This window comes from Eumetopias jubatus, unplaced genomic scaffold (genome assembly GCF_037043125.1).
Source record: "Eumetopias jubatus isolate StellerSeaLion01/CBP00866 unplaced genomic scaffold, mEumJub1_p1.0 scaffold_1, whole genome shotgun sequence".
In the NCBI taxonomy this organism is placed as follows: Eukaryota; Metazoa; Chordata; class Mammalia; order Carnivora; family Otariidae; genus Eumetopias; species Eumetopias jubatus.
In genome coordinates this window covers 57,191,785-57,208,700 of record NW_028274807.1, presented here as the reverse complement: position 1 = coordinate 57,208,700, position 16,916 = coordinate 57,191,785, and the positions used below count along the sequence as shown (strand labels likewise).

The 16,916-nt window shown below is 39.9% G+C and overlaps 1 protein-coding gene and 1 pseudogene across 5 annotated transcripts in view; both read right to left on the bottom strand.

The window, feature by feature from the left end:
* Positions 1-16,916, bottom strand: part of CD96 (CD96 molecule) — an 89,637-nt gene that overhangs the window by 15,960 nt on the left and 56,761 nt on the right. For all 5 annotated transcript variants that reach the window (XM_088024415.1, XM_028110633.2, XM_028110632.2 and 2 more), the window contains exons 9-10: positions 712-756; positions 124-195 (exon numbers count right to left, since the gene is read on the bottom strand). In XM_088024415.1, coding sequence (XP_087880541.1) covers positions 124-195; positions 712-756 — 117 coding nt within the window. The remainder of the gene's footprint in view (positions 1-123; positions 196-711; positions 757-16,916) is intronic.
* Positions 7,131-7,255, bottom strand: LOC114214852 (U4 spliceosomal RNA; annotated as a pseudogene).

Below are 16,916 nucleotides of genomic sequence, written 5' to 3'. Positions count from 1 at the left end.
GTAGATGTTTTGTAAGTATTTGTTAATATGATTATGAGCAGAGCATGTTGTAGTTGCTCATTATACGTGTTGGATGAATTAATGAGGCCCAGAAGACCCCAAGGGACTCACAGTTACACTTACAGTTTTTGGTATCTTGCCCGCTGGGGGTCCAGGAGTAGTTGAAGCCTTGGGTAGTCACACTGGAATTGCTGGCTGGAAGACAAAATTCTCAGAATCCAACCTTCTTATACAGCTGTAATTTCACTTTGCTTTGATGTGCTGAATTTTTAATCTATGTGACTTTGGGGAAATCTGAAATTGAAAATGTGCTTTCCTATACAGGGACATAGCTGGCATATTAAGCAAAAGCTCTGTAGTTTATGTTTAATGACAACTTGTCACTGATTTTCTTTCTTTTTCTGTTCTTGTTGCCAACTCAGATCACTGGGAGTACTGTCAAGACTGCTTTCATGTTATCTTAAAATTCCACGAGAAATGAAAAGTATAGTATAATAATTCACCAACCCATATTTTAAAGATTACAGTGATTGTCATATCAACGTATAGCCATCATTTGCATTACAATTTGCCACAGAGCAGCTTGAAACCAAAATATCACATCAAATGAAAAACATAGCCTTTTGCCCGAACCTCAACATCGTCAGAGCTGTACTAAAACTTGTGTTTTGTCTCTTTTCTGGCACATAAAGAAAGCCCTGCTATACTCACTTTGAGGGGTGGTATTTGGAGTCGAGGTACCCACTTCTCCAACGGCTGTGGAAGATATAATATTTTGAAAACAAAATTCCCAAATTATTGTAGGCGTTTACATTCCCATGTTTAATATGCTGCTGTAACTAACAAGGGTGGCAGGCAGAGCAGGAATATTAAAGAAGGAAAGAACCTTAGTGAATACGTAGTCTAATGACTTCCATTTTATCAACTATGAAACTGAGTCCAAAAGGCATATGCTTGTGACTACATAACCAATATTCAGTATCATTTATATGACATTAATCCAGTTCTCCTATCTCCAAGTGTATTACATCCACACTTTCAAAATATGTTGTTTTAGTGTCTACTGTGTGCCAGACTCCAGTCTACACACAACAATAAAGACAAGGTTCTTGCCCTCATGGAACTTACCTTGTGGTGAGTTTTCACAATTGTATACAACATTTTCATATGTGCAATATGGTTACTTATCTACTTCAGTTCTTAGCTGTCAAAGTCACCCTCATCTTTAGAGTCCATCATTTCCCATTCCTCTCCTCTCTCTCTTGCTCCCAAAATGAAAGACGTATTCATATTCATTTGAAAATATCTCTAGGGTTGAAGCAATACCCAATACACTCCATTGAAAACATGGTCATATCTCTTGGAAAACAAATATATTTAAGGTCGCTTCCATAAATACTCAATTCAAGAAGATAACAGAAGTAGATAGGGAAACTCAAGGCAAGGAAAATATAGTTAGAAAAAGTATGTTGATCCTTGTCGAAACCTGGGTGGGGATAGTACACAAAATGCATTTCTTGATGTCGTGTACTCTTAATAGATATGGGTCCAAAATTTAGTCAGAATTTTCTAGTAATGATGCTAAGAAATAAAGAATATATGTTATGCCATTAATGGCAATCATAGGATAAAACCAGTCTATTTTCAAGAGAAACACAGCTACTCTTTTTATTGTGATTAAAAACAAATTTCTCCCCAGTCTTTTTTTTAATCTTTTTTAAAGATTTCATTTAATTATTCATTTGAGAGAGAGACAAGAGAACAAGGAGGGGCAGGGGGCAGAGGGAGAGGGAGAAGCAGGCTCCCCACTAAGCAGGAAGCCCAAGGCAGGACTCGATCCCAGGACCCTGGGATCATGACTTGAGCCGAAGGCAGATGCTTAACTGACTGAGCCACCCAGGCAGACCCTCCGCAGCCTTTTAAAAAAAGAATACTGTATACTGTGTCTAATATTCTTAACAATATCCTTATAGTATGACAGTCAGTATGCTCATTCTTTTGTAGGCTTGAGTTAGTAATGAATGGCATCCCACCTTCCCAGGTACCTCAGTTCTGGAAAATGACATGCTTAAATTAAAAAAACACGGATAACCAAATCTCTGAAAAAAATATATGTAGGATACATAAATAAATTGGCATCATGGTTTATGCCAGTCATCTATAAGAGATTTACAGAAATGATTAACATCAATCATTTTGCAATGCAGACTGCTAATGGACACCAAAGACACCCTCTACCTGAGCTCCAGGAATACAGTCAGACATGGGGAGATGCATTAAAGGCTGCCTCAGATGGTGTTATATGAGGAACTAAAACGGGCAACCAGCATCAGGATGGCAGATAAAATGTTTTAAATACTGAATATGCACAGCTTCATTTATCCAACAAATACTTATTGAGTGCTCAGTGTGTATGAGAATTGGGGATGAAGTGAAGAGAGAAATATTGCTCTTGCCCCCACAATTTAGTGAGAATATAGGTCAGTGTGTCAGACTATCAGCTGGTCATCAAACCCATTCTTCTCTCTGGTGCAGATGAATTATATCTCTTAGTCTCCTGTGTGGTTGGTTAGGTGTGGCCGTGTACTAAGTCTTAGCCAATGGAACATGAGTGGGAGTGATGGTTGTCATTTCAAGACCTGATGTATAAAACCTTCCATGTAAGATCCTCCATGATCTTCCCTCATGTGCTATCAGATATATGATGCAGGGGGACTTAGAAGTCACAACTTAAAGATGACAGACCCGCTAGAAGCCCAGGTTCTTGAATGACTATGTGGAACAGAATACCCAGCCATGGATCATAGCGTGAATTTGAATTTTATTTCTCTCATTGAGATGGCTTTATCTTTGTCCTTATCTGCAGCAATTCCTTCAGTAACCTATTTTATTTTATTTATTTATTTTCCAAGTTCTATTTAAATTCTAGTTTGTTAACATATAGTATAATATTGGTTTCAGGAGTAGAATTTATAGTGATTCATCACTTACATACAACACCCAGGGCTCAACACAATAAGTGCCCCTCTTTAATGCCCATCACCCATTTAGCCCATCCACTGCCCACCTCCCTCCAGCAACCCTCAGTTTGTTCTCTATAGTTAAGAGTCTCTTATGGTTTGTTTCCCTCTCTTTTTTTCCTTTTCCATGTATTCATCTGTTTTGTTTCTTAAATTCCACATATGTGTGAAAGCATATGGTATTGTCTTTCTCTGACTTATTTCACTTGGCATAATACACTCTAGCTCCATCCATATCGTTGCAAAGTCCACTCTCACCACTGCTATTTAACATAGTATTGGAAGACTTAGCCTCAGCAATCAGACAACAAAAAGAAATAAAAGGCATCCAAATTGGCAAGGAAGAAGTCAAACTTGCACTATGTGCAGACATGATACTCTATGTAAAAAACCCAAAAGACTCCACCAAAAAATTGCTAGAACTAATACATGAATTTGGCAAAGTTGCAGGATATAAAATCAACCATACAAAAATCTGTTGCGTTTCTCTATGCCAGTAACAAAGCAGCAGTAACTTATTTTAAAATTTTTGTATTGTTACATATTTTTAAAGTTACCTTATATCCTTTTAAAAATAAGGCAAGATAAAAATGCATAGAGGGATAGAATGACTAGTCATAAGTAATCTTTGGATATTAAGAGATACTGAGAGATATAATGTGTTTCTCCTAATTAACAGAGTAAGAAAAGGTGAGAGAGGAAGGGAGAAGGGAGGGGAAAGAGAAGAAAAACTCTTTCCAGGTTTTAAAAGATTCTCAGAAGGATGAAAAGAATGATCCCTTTACCCTGGAATTCCTTACGTAGGAAAGAGTGAAGCTTTCGTTGTTAGTCAACAGTCTCACCTCCCATGGAGGAGCTTGCTTGCTTGCTTGCTTGGTTGCTTGCTTCCTTCCTTCCTTCCTCCCTCCCTCCCCTCCACTCTGAAAACTGACCTCCATAGAATCACTGAGCAATTTAGTAAGTGAAAGAAGAAAGGAATGGTTTTAAAGTAGTGATGTGATAATAATGGTGAGAATAATGATATAGAAAAAGAGCTAAGAGGTAATCATCAGAGAACTTTGTATTTATTTGTAGGCAATATTACCGTTACCTAGAAATCTTAGTCTAATAAGCAACTGCCAGTCACCTTTGAAAATACCTCTTACTTAACAAGCAATGGACATGGCCTCTAGCCAGTCCAATTGCCCACACTGACCATTAGCTCCATGTGATTTAATTCTGTTAGGAATCAGTGGAATCCTGATGAAGTATGATAACTAGACTGAGAATTTCATTTGTATCAAAATGACTGATTAAATTTCTTTTCTGGAGAATCGGAAAGTGAGGTGACATAAACCCTTGCTTACTGCAACTTTACTGCAGGGAAAGGAGAATTCATTCATTCGATTCCACCTAACATGTTGTTCTTGGACCACACGGGAGGAGAAACAGTGATGGCCCCAGCCTCACACACTGCCGTGATCTTTGTGTTGCTGTGCCTCTTGCCTGGCATAGATACCAGTGCTGCTCTGTGCTTCCTCTCACGGGCCTGTAGACTATATTGAGGGCTGAATGTGTGCCAATAAGCCTCTGGAAACAAAAAGATCAATGACACCCCTCAATATCCCCAGGGAACTCAAGCTCAATTCCGTCTTCTCCGTCTCCAGCTGAACTTTGTTTTGGTCTTGGCCTGAGGGTCAGTACCAGGTTGCACAGGTTGTTGAGAAAATGATCCCTTTACTGTGAGGCCTTGTTCCTCACGTGCAAGTCAGCGCTAAAGCCATTTAGAAAACTACTTCTTTAGGTTAATTAAATGCCACCCACTCGTCTTGGCTTTACACTATGCTTCAAGGTTAAGGTTTCTTGGCATTACATGACCTGACCTCTAACAATCTCCACGTTGCTATCTCTTGCTACTCCCTTCCTATGTTCTTTCATTTATTGACCCAGCATTTGGGAGCCTCTATCTTCCAGGCATTGCGTTTAGCAACGAGGGCACAATGATCACCTCCCTTGGAATTGGAATTCATAGAGGATATGGACATCAACCAGAGATTCACAGAAACCAATCCAAATATGAGAACACATGAAAGAGGGAATGGCTTATTTAGAGTCCCAGGAAGGCTTCCCTGAGGAATGGGGTGGGGAAGTAGGGGCAGGAGAGGGGAGGTAGGAGGCTCCAGGCAGAGGACACAGTGCAAAGGCCCCGTGGGAGGTCTCATGCACTGTTAGTAACAGCACTGTGTGGTACGTGCGTGTCTATTCAGGGCTGGGGCTCAACGAGGGTTTGTTCTGTGTGTTGAATTGAACTGAGTATGAGATTGCAAGGCATCACTTGTCACAGTGCATACCCATGGCCCCAGCAGCAGAGGACAGTGACCAAACTGTAGCATACCAGTAGCAGGAACACTGCTTCTTTCTCAGGGATTTTGTGTGTGTGTGTGTGTGTGTGTGTGTGTGTGTGTGTGTGTGTGTTGAACGATTTTATTTATCTATTTGTCAGAGAGAGAGAGAGAGAGAGAGAGAGAGAGAGAGAAAGCCCAACCAGGGGGAGCGGCAGGCAGAGGGAGATGAAGGCTCCCTGCTGAGCAAGGAGCCCATTGCGGGACTCCATCCCGGGACCCTGGGATCATGACCTGAATTGAAGGCAGACGTTTAACCTACTGAGCCACCCAGGTGTCCCTGTTGTTTTTGTTTTTAAAAGAAGTCTCTTCCTAGAGCCTGACCTGAAGATCCGTAACTATAAGAGCACATAATTGGCTGTCCTTTGACATCAAATAGAGCATTTTAAAAGAATTATATTTATATTCCTCTCAGCCAAGTCTTTGAGACTCATATTGATCATCTATTTCAGCATGCGAATAAGACAGCTTATTTTTTGTGTTTTCTGTTTCAAGGTTATATTTACATTTACAATACAGCAAAGCCTCTTCAGCACCCAATAGTTAGTTCTGTATTATAATAAGCCGTGTAGGCGACTAATATGCCAGACCCAGTGACAAAGAGTTGCTTGCTTTGTCTGCTGGTTGTTTATTTGTTCTTCAGTTTGAATGCTTATTGTTATTAAACCTTGCAAGCATCCAGAGATACATAAAAATGACCCATGTTTCCAGGAAAGAAGAAGGGGGTTAGAAGAAAACACTACTTTGTACAAAATGTCTTGCTTATATTAATTTGAAAACTGCCATGAGGTTAGATGAGAAGTTTCAAAACTTTCCTAGTCCATTTCTATTTCAGCTTAAAATTTTTTTCACTAAAATTAAAAATTACCCCTTTATATTATCACTAGAAATTCAATTAAGTCAGAAGACAGCTCTGTTCAGTTCTGAGTTAAATGGAAGACAGAAACATGTTCTCTAAGAGGTAATTCTGGTTGGCTTCTCACAACATTATGAAGCAGAATGGGATCTCTTCACCCTTCTTTTGTTAATCAATTCCTCCTTTGTGCTTGAAAAAACATCCTTAACCCCCAGAATATTTACTGAGCTATCAATACTTACTGACAAAATATTTACAGAAAAATATCTTTAATCCCCAGAATATCTTACTGAGTTAATGACCATGTGTTATCACTGTTCCAGGTGATAGAGATACATCAGTAGACAAATCAGACCCCAAATGCCCTATGGGATTCACTTTCTTGTGGGGAGAAGTCAAACTAGTGCATTATACAGGATGTTAACAAATGTTGTGGGGAAAAATAAAACAGGGAAAGGGGATAGGAAGTGAAACAGAGGAGGTTACAGTTTTAAATTAGCCCCATGGATAAGATGACGTTTGAACAAAGATTGGGAGATGGGAGTGTGAGCCATATGGATTTGGGGAGAAAGAATTTTCCAGGCAGACGGAAAAAGTACAAAGGCCTTGAGGTAAAGGCACCACTGACATGCTGTGGGAACAGTGAGGAGGCTAATTTGCATGAAGCAAAGTGAGCGAAAAGGAGAGGAGAGTAGTGGAAATATAAGAAACGATATAACACGAGAACTTTCAGGCTAACTTTGTAGATATTTGCCCTTCCTCACCACCCCTGTTCTTCTTCCACTCACATGACCATGATCCTGGTGGGTTTTATTTACATCAGTATCCATCACAAGTAGAAGTAGACACATAATTCTAGGGCTAGAGTATTTGTTTTTATTAAAACACACACACACACACAGACACACACGACTTAGATAGACTGGTTAATTTTCAATTAGCAATAATCGCGCCTCGGATAAACCTCATTGGCTACGATACTGCCACTGCGCAAAGCTTACACTGGTTAATTAATCAACTACTGTAGGTTCCTACCATGTTCCAAGGGATTTAAGGGGACAAATAATACAATGTAACATTTTGACGCTTATGAATCAGCTACTATATTAGGTGTTTTCCATGCCTTGTCCCTTCTATTGCTCTTAATAATTCATTGAGGGAGGAACTACTCATACTAATGTTCTTCCTTTTCTTCTTTCTCTTGTTTTCCCCCATTTTCTCCAAGCACCCTCACCTTTGGCCATGCTTTCAGAACTCTGTTTATTATTTGCCAGTCCATCACACTGTTGCTAAGAACTACAGCTTTTCTGTGGATCATTTCAGTGGGTAAGCCATCACATCATGGCTGCTCATTTTCACAAAAGTATTTTATTAATTTAATTTTTTATCATTTTTTTTCATTGTGATAAGTGATGATAAACCCCATCATCTATTTTACCCATTCTCCCCACCCACCTCCCCTCTGGTAACCATCAGTTTGCTCTCTATAGTTAAGAGTCTGTTTCTTGGTTTGCCTCTCCCTTTCTCTATTGTTTCCTTTGCTTATGTGTTTTGTTTCTTAAATTCCACATATGAGTGAGATCATATGGTATTTGTCTTTCTCTGACGGACTTGTTTCGCTCAGCATTACACTCTCTAGCTCTAACCATGTTGTTGCAAATGGCAAGATTTCATTCCTTTTTTATGGCTGAAAGATAGTCCATTGTATATATGTACTACATCTTCTTTATCCATTCCTCTACTGATGGACACTTGGGCTGTTTCCATATTTTGGCTGTTGTAAATAATGCTGCAATAAACATAGGGATGCATGTATCCCTTCGAATTAGTGTAATTTGGTGAATACCCCATAGTGCCATTCCTGGATTGTAGGGTAGTTTGTTGTTTTGTTTTTTTTTAATTTGGGGGAGAATGTCCATAGTTTTCCACAATGGCTGCACCAAATTGGATTCCCACCAACAATGTTTCTTGTGTTTTTGATTTTAGCTATTCTGACAGGTGCGAGGTGATAGCTCATCGTAGTTTTTAAATTTCCCTCATGATTAGTGATGTTGAGTATCTTTTTATGTGTCTGTTGGCCATCTATGTCTTCTTTGGAGAAATCTCTGTTCATGTCTTCTGCCCATTTTAATTGGATTATTTGTTTTTTGGTATTGAGTTGTATCAGTTCTTTATACATTTGGATAACCCTTTATCAGATATATCATTTGCAAATATCTTCTCCCATTCAGTAGGTTGCCTTTTTTTGTTGACTGCTTCTTTTGCTGTGCAGAAGCTTTTCATTTTGATGTAGCATCAATAGTTTATCTTTGCTTTTATTCCCTTGCCTCAGGCTTTTATTTTTTAAATAAAAAGTGTCTATATTTAAGGTGTACAACATGATTCTATATATACATACATAGTGAAATGATTAGTACACTCACCTAATTAACATATGCCTCCTCACATAGTTACCATTTGTTTTTTTATATAATGAGAGCCCCTAAAATCTACTCTTAGCAAATTCCCAATATTCAACACAGTATTATTATAGTCATCACGCTGTACATTAGATCTCCAGACTTACCAATCTTACATAACTCCAACTTTGTACCTTTGACCAACATCTCCCCATTATCCCACTTCCTCACCCCAGTAACTAGTGTTCTTTCTACTCTTTGCTTCCATGTATTTCACTCTTTTAAATTCTACTGTAAGTGAGATGCAGGTTTATTTTTTTTAAGATTTTATTTATTTATTTGACAGAGAGAGATACAGTGAGAGAAGGAACACAAGCAGGGGGAGTGGGAGAGGGAGAGGCAGGCTCCCCACTGAGCAGGGAGCCCGATGGATGGGGGGCTCGGGGCTCGATCCCAGGACCCTGGATCCATGACCTGAGCTGGAGGCAGACGCTTAATGACCGAGCCATCCAGGTACCCCAAAGCAGGTTTCTTTTTCTGTGTCTGGCCTATTTCACTTAGTATAATGTTGTCCAGGGTCATCCATGTTGTTGCAAATGGCAAAATCTCCTTCTTTTTTAAGGCTGAATTACACACACACACACTTTCTTTATCCATTCATCTGTCAATGGAAGCTTAGGTTGTTTCCCTATCTCTTAGATGTGACTGATTCTCTCTTCTTTGTGTAATACCCAGATTAGAGATTATTGGATCATATAGTATTCTATTTTTACCTTTTTGATGAACCTCAAAAACTGTTTTCCATTATGTTTTTTATATTGTTTTCCATAATGGCTGCACAAATTTACATTCCCACCAAGAGTGACAAGAGTTCTCTTTCCTCCATATCCTCACCAACACTTTTTATCTTTTATTTTTTTGTAAAAGCCATTCTACAAGGTGGGGGGTGATGTCTCATTGTGGTCATGATATGCATTTCCCTAATGATTAGTGATGTGGAAGATCTTTTCATGTACTTGATGGATATTTGTTTGTCTCTTTTGGAAAAATGTCTATTCACGTCCTTTGCCCATTTTTAATGAGTTGTTTCTTGTTTTGCTATTGAGTTGAATGAGTTCCTTATATATTGTGGATATTAACCCCTTATCAGATATATAACTTAAAATATTTTCTCCCAGTGTATAGGTTGCCTTTACATTTTGTTGTTTGTTTCCTTTGCTGCACAGAAGTTTTTTAGTTTGATATAGTACACTTGTTTGCTTTTGCTTTTGTTGCCTAAGCTTTGGTGTCATATCAAAAATCTCAAAGCCAAGGCCAATGTCAAGGAGCTTCTCCCCTATGTGTTCTTCTAGGAGTTTTACAGTTTCAGGTCTTACATTTTAGTCTTTACCCTATTTTGAGGAGATTTTTGTGTATGCTGTAAGATAATTTCATTCTTCTGTATGTAGATATCTAGTTTTCCAAACACCAAAGAGTCTATCCTTTTCCGTTGTGTATTCTTGGCACCCTTGTTAAAAACTAGTTGACCATATACACTTAAGTTTATTTCTGGGCTCTCTATTCTGTTCTGTTGATCTATCTGTCTGTATGTATGCCATTACCATACTGTTTTGATTACTACAGCTTTGTAGTATAGTGAGAAATCAGGAAGTGTGATGCCTTCAACTTTGTTCTCTCTCAAGATTGCTTTGGCTGTATGGTGTCTTTTGTGACGATAAATTTTAGGATTGTTTTTCTATTTCTGTGAAAAATGCCATTGGAATTTTGATAGGGACTGCACTAAATCTGTATATTACTTTGAGTAGCATGGACAATTTAACAATATTAATTCTTCCAATCCATGAGCATCAGATGTCTTTCCATTTGTCTGTGTCTCCTTCAAATTCTTTCACCAACGTTTTTGGTTTTCAGTGTACAGGTCTTTCACCTCCTCACTTAAATTTATGCTTAAATATTTTAGTCTTTTTGATTATAAATGGGATTGTTTTCTTGATTTCCTTTTTGGATAGATCATTGTTGGTCTCACTGAATTTCTTTTAAAAGCTGAATTTTAATGGATAATGCAGAACAGAATTTTCAAATGGAGCTCTTTGTACCTTTGTTTTAGATGAGGTTCCAAAGACTAAGAATGATATTGTAGGGCAAGTCATCCTCACTTCTGCAGCAGAGTTCTAGACCACCTATAAAGGGCATGTGGAGTGGGTTCCATTAACTCTAGTCCATCATCAAACCCAAGACTATGCAAGGGGCAGAAGTAACCCAGGTGAAGATTTTTAAAAAGAGAGTTGTCAGGGTGCTATGGGTCAGGTCCCCTCTCATAGTGGGGGAGGGTAGGGGAGAGGGTGAAAGAAGAATCTGTCCCCTTAGTCCAAGTGAAGTGTGGTTTCAAGAGAACCACTCAGAGCTGTTGGCCTATGTGTCCTGGAGTTTGGGATGAAGAGGACCAGGCCTGACTCAAGCTGAAGAGACTACATTGGGAGCCTATGCTTGACTAGTAGTGTTGAAGGGGCATAGAGAAGAGAGATATGGCCATATTGGAGAAAAAGAGCATTTCCCTCAAATAGGAGGCCAAGGTGCATGTTTTCCCAGACAAAACAGGATGCCATGAAAAGAAATCTCACCCAGGAAGAATATCTACAGGAACAAAAAGCTCCTAAGAGAGAGACCTCCAGAAGCTCACGGGCTGTAGGCGGATAATAAACATAAGATTGGAGGAGAGGCATGGCCTGCATCAAGGAGACAATAGCCACAAGCCAGTCACAGACTTCTGAGAAATCTGCCAGAGTGCCCTATGAGGTCAAGATGGCACATTTTTTATTCTCCTCATCTAGAGGGCACTTAGGTCAGATTACAGTCAGCCTGAGAAAAAGGTCTTTTCCTACCTACCTCTCTCCTCTTTTCCACATGATATGACCCCGAAAGAGAGGTCCAAACCAATAAACAGGGGTGGAGGAGAGGATTGAGCGGGGAAATCAGAGACATTTCTTCCACCCCTCACAGACATAAAGCACACAACCTCACATCCCAGGCTTCTGCAGCTGAGGTACACCCACACGTGGTGGGCAGGAGAGGGTGGGAAGTTCTGGATCAAATTAATTTTTGCAAGTTTTGACATTATATTTGACAAGCTTTTTAAATTATTGACACAAGTCTGTTCTTGAATCTGAAAGGGACCAGACAACATTTATTGTATGAAAATCACCAAAAAAGTCTTCAGAGGCTCAGAAGGAATTATTCAAGAGAGCTCATTTGGACAGGGAATAATGGGGAAAAGAAAACTCTTTTTTTGCTCATCTACCCAGTTCAGCTTATTTGTTCAACTAGACATAAAGGTAGAAGTTATTTGTAAGTTTAGGCTGCTGCTGTCAGAGTAATCTGGTTTGTCAAGCTCAATTGTCCAAGACTTTGCCTTATTTCTAGGTAAAACTGAACCTGAAAATTTATTTTTTCAAGTAGTAATATTTTTACTTGACCTTCCACCCGTTGACATAGTATCTATCCACATAGCCACCTAGTTTCCTTGGCAAATGTGTAAATTATACTCCATCAATTCACCTGCAGCACAAAGAGCCTTTAAATCCATAATGACATAAACTGGAGCACTGCACTTAAAAGAATATAGGCCATCAACTACATCTAAACATATCTGTGCCAGCTTCATCAACCCCTGATGTCAGGATTAGGTGGATATTGACCTTCAGACCAGCATAAAGGAAATATATGGTGTGAAATCTTGATCTCGGCACAGGACTGTTTGCCCAGGGGAGGCAGATTATTTGAGGAACATGTGCTTACCGAATGGCTACGGCAATGTGTATTGCCGGATTACTGGTCTAGAAAGGATTTTCAGGACTGTCCCCCTCCCCGGGGTGCAGGGTGGTGGTAGAAATGACAGTAAGCAGGACAGAGCTCATCACACGTGGGGTGTGTTTACAGACACTCAGTAATTCACGAAATGAATGCAAGAATAGGCCATCCAATAGCTTTTCTCCCAGAGCTACCTTGTTTCAAAGAGGGAAGACTGGATAAACAAAAACTCAAAATAAACTCGTCATCAAGAAAGCTACCCTTGACTTATGGGTGACAGGTATGCAAAAAAAATGAGAAATTCTTTAACAACCTGCAACATCGCCCCAGGTGCAAGGTGGTTGGGAAGATGTAATGACCAGAATTTCCCAGGATTAAAGCAACAGCACTGGAGTTTTGTGTGGATTCTGTACATATCCTTGGGCAATTAAATTATTTTATAATAATTTTGAGAAGGGAGGGGGTGATGAATGGAGGAGGCCTTTTTCTCCAGCTTATTTCTGACTGAGGAAATGTTAGCCCCACTTCTGGAGGCTGCATTTCTCAGAAAAAACACTGGTCCAGAGAAGAGAGAGATTAGTATAGGCACAACTGTCATGTTGACCTTTTCAGATTAGCTATACCAGCTTCACACAGGAATGGATTTATTTTGTGTCTAAAGACATTTATTGAGCACCCATCGTGTCCTGTCAGAGACAGTAGGACTCAGGCTCTGAAGCTCGTCCAAGTTCCATCTTGGATCTTGCACTTTTTGCATGACTTTGGTTAAGTGATCTAACCTTTTTGTGCTTCAGTATCTTCATCTGTAAAATGGGGATAATAATTGTGCCTATAGCATTGTGTTGTTGGGGAATTAAATGAGATAATACATTTACCAGTTTAAAATGGAACCAGGCACATCAGAGGCACTCAAATACTAACAGATATTGTTAATATTATTGCTTAATACTATAATATAATCAAGGGAGTTGGTTAAAAATTTAGATAATTACTAGAAAAAAAAAGCTGGTATGATAGTCTTCTAAAACCCTTTTATTTTTCCCTCCTATCTAGGCAGACAATGCTGAGTCTTCGGGTGTAGCACTCTTCATTTCTATATATGCCCCCTCAAGTTCAGACCCTTATCAGTTAAATCACTTAATATCTGCCCCATTCAGTTTTCTTGCTCTCTGTTCTTACGGCTACCACTTATCATACACACCACCTTGTTTCACCCACATTTTTCACATACTCACAAAGCCACAATGCCTCTTCATTGGCATTCTGTTCCAGCCCAAATCCTTAGCCCATAACTGAAGCTCACCTTTACCGGGCTCCACCTCACATAAGCAAGCCATGGCCCTCCCAACTAGCACTGGCAGCACTCACCCTGCTCGTGTTCTCATGCCCGACACTCATTTTATTTCTTTATTCAGGACGATAGTCTAAAGATCCATCTCTCATCTTTCTTCCATCTGTGTCTATATTTCCTTCCAGCCCTCTGTGTAGACTTCCCTGATTCCACCCTCCTCTGTTCCCAGCACACATCTACTTTGGTAGACCAGCAGGCTTTCTCTAGATCCCGCTCTTACTTTAAAACCCAACATCCCAACCTGCAACTGATCTTCTGATCTGCTTTCTCCTTGTGATTTATATTTGACAATCTTGTCCAATGGCATATCTTCCAGTGTAATCCCCCAGCCATTCTGACATGCTTTCTCATAAATCAGTAGTTTTGTTGCATCCCCTAGGCAGCTGCTTCCTTCAGTCTGTACCCTTCAGTGTCTGATGCCCACCTACTGAGCATTAGGTGTCCTTACTTGTAGAGCTAGCCAATGATTAGGGCCAGACTGGACCTGGTATTTTATCTGAAGTGTTCAGGAGTGGAAAGATCTAGACTGTGAGGATCAGCCAAAGCTTTAGAGAAGGCTAAATATCAAAACTAACACCATCAGATCCAAGGGTTCATGTGCAGACATAAAAATCGGAGGCAGAGCCCAAAGACCTGTGGCATGGTGGGCAGTGAAATGGGAGGGTAGGCAAGTAGGTCATGCTAGAGTGTGAGCTCTGTTCACCTGGGGCCCTTGTCTTGTTCATCACTGTATCCCAGCACCTCTAAAATTCCAGGTACCTTGTAGGCTCTCAATGTGTATTTGTTGAATGAATGAATGTCTTAGATGATTGCCACCATCAGGGCTGGCATTTCTGAGATCTGTTCTGTTAGTGTTACACACCCTGAAGCCAGTTCAAAGCCAAAGTTAGAAGGCATAGGGCACGACTCAGAGCACCTGGAGCCCCTGAGTTATGGATTGCCCCACCTGAGATTGGTCAGGTGTCTCTGATTGTTCTATCCCACCGGCCTGCCTTATCTCCCCATTTAGCTTCTCAGCCTCGTCTTTTCCTAGGACAGTGCTGCTGATGCAGCTGGGACTCAGAAAACACCCACTGGGGAGCCTGGGTGGCTCAGTCCTTAAGCCTCTGCCTTCGCCTCAGATCGTGATCCCAGGGTCCTGGGATCAAGCCCCACATCTGGCTCCCTGCTCAGTGGGAAGCCTGCTTCTCCCTCTCCCACTCCCCCTGCTTGTGTCCCCTCTCTGGCTGTCTCTCTCTCTGTCAAATAAATTCAAACAAACAAACAAACAAACAAAAAAAAAGAAAAAAGAAAACACCCATCAATTCAGGCGGAATTGCGCTGCGCTCCCTGGGTGGTAACTCTTACAGTTTGTTATGTTATAAGGTTCTCCTTCTCTAATCAAAGAATATTATTTCCATTACCTTACATTTATTTAAAAAATATCCTTTTGCTGAGGAAGAAAAAAATACTGGATGTTTGCAGCAAGACATGTAGCTTAATAATTATGACTGAATTATATACTGTATTCCATCTTAGAGTTTGGAATGAAACCACAGCCTTTTGAAGCTGGTTTCCATGACATGTTCCATCTTGCTTCCTTTCTTAAAAGAACACAAAGGGTGAATCCTTTTAGCTTCTGAGACATGAGGCAGCCAGTCATCATGTGATTTAAAATTACCTTCCAGATTTCCAAGACAAAATTTGGATTTTTCAGTTGTAATTCGATGTTTATTCTAAGAAAATAAGTTTTATTTAGCCTAAAAGAGCCATTAATTTAACATCTTTTTGACATTTTAGACTGAAAATTGTTCCAAACATAATTTGTTACTATTTTAATAGAGGTCTAGATTTTGTAAAGTGAGAAACAGCTACTCTTATACCTGAGCTTTGATCTAAAACAGTGTCTCAATCTCGGCACTTTTGACATTTTGGACCAGATAATTCTTTGTTGTGGAGGCTGCCTGTCTTGTGCTATATTATATGTAGCATCCTTGGCTTTGGCAGGTAGCAACACCTCCCGCCCAATTGTGGCAACCAAAAACGTCCCCAGACACTGCCAAATGTCCTTGGGAGGGGGGCGGCAATATTTCCCTGCTGAGAACCACTGATCTAAAACAGTCTTGAGGTTTAGTGTGGTAGGATCTTTTTTTTTTTTTAAAGATTTTTTTTATTTATTTGACAGACAGAGACACAAGAGCAGGAACACAAGCAGGGGGGAGTGGGAGAGGGAGAAGCAGGCTTCCCGCTGAGCAGGGAGCCAGATGTGGGGCTCAATCCCAGAACCCTGGGACCATGACCTGAGCCAAAGGCAGACACTTACAACTGAGCCACTCAGGCACCCAGTAGGATCTTATTTTAAGGAACTCTTGTGACTCTCCAGAAATTTCCCAACCATATCATTTTAGTGTAATAGTAGATCAAGTAACATTTTCTTCCCTGCTTTTTAACAAATATGTTCATTTGACTGTATTCTCTTTCCCTAATACTAGAGCTATTTTATATTGCCGGCTCCTTAAGGTAACAAATGTTCTTTTCCTTTCCTTAAATTTCTTCACAGAAATAAGAGTGGTATTTGGTCTGATGGACGCATTTAATGTATGTCAACTAACCCCGTGGAAAACACAGCTAGAAGAAACTCATTTCTGCTTTCAATTGGTAGAAGGTTAATGTCATGAGGGCATAGCTGTTTTCTCTTTTGGTCACTGTTGTATTCCCAGTACCTAGAAAGATACCTGGTACATAGTCACGGCTTAATAAATATTTGGTAAATGAATTATACCACTTCCTTTCCAAAAAATATTTATTGGGCTCCCAGCCCCATTTCCTAAGGGATGACACTGAGAATTCTTAGGCTGGAGCTTAAAGCTCTCTTTATTCTGCATTTTCTAATACTTTTCCCTGCTTCTCTGCTACACAACCCCAGCCCCTGACCCAAGCTTATCTCTTAATATTTTCTCAAATTCCCACAAACATCCTTGCTAATGCACAACTACTCACTTTGTTCTCTTTGCTTAGAATGTTTTTTCAAGCTCTCAACTGAGTCAAATAAACGCAACACATACTTAAAGGGTCAGTCATCTTATTTCCTCTCTTTGGTATCATTTCCTGGCTCCAAGAACC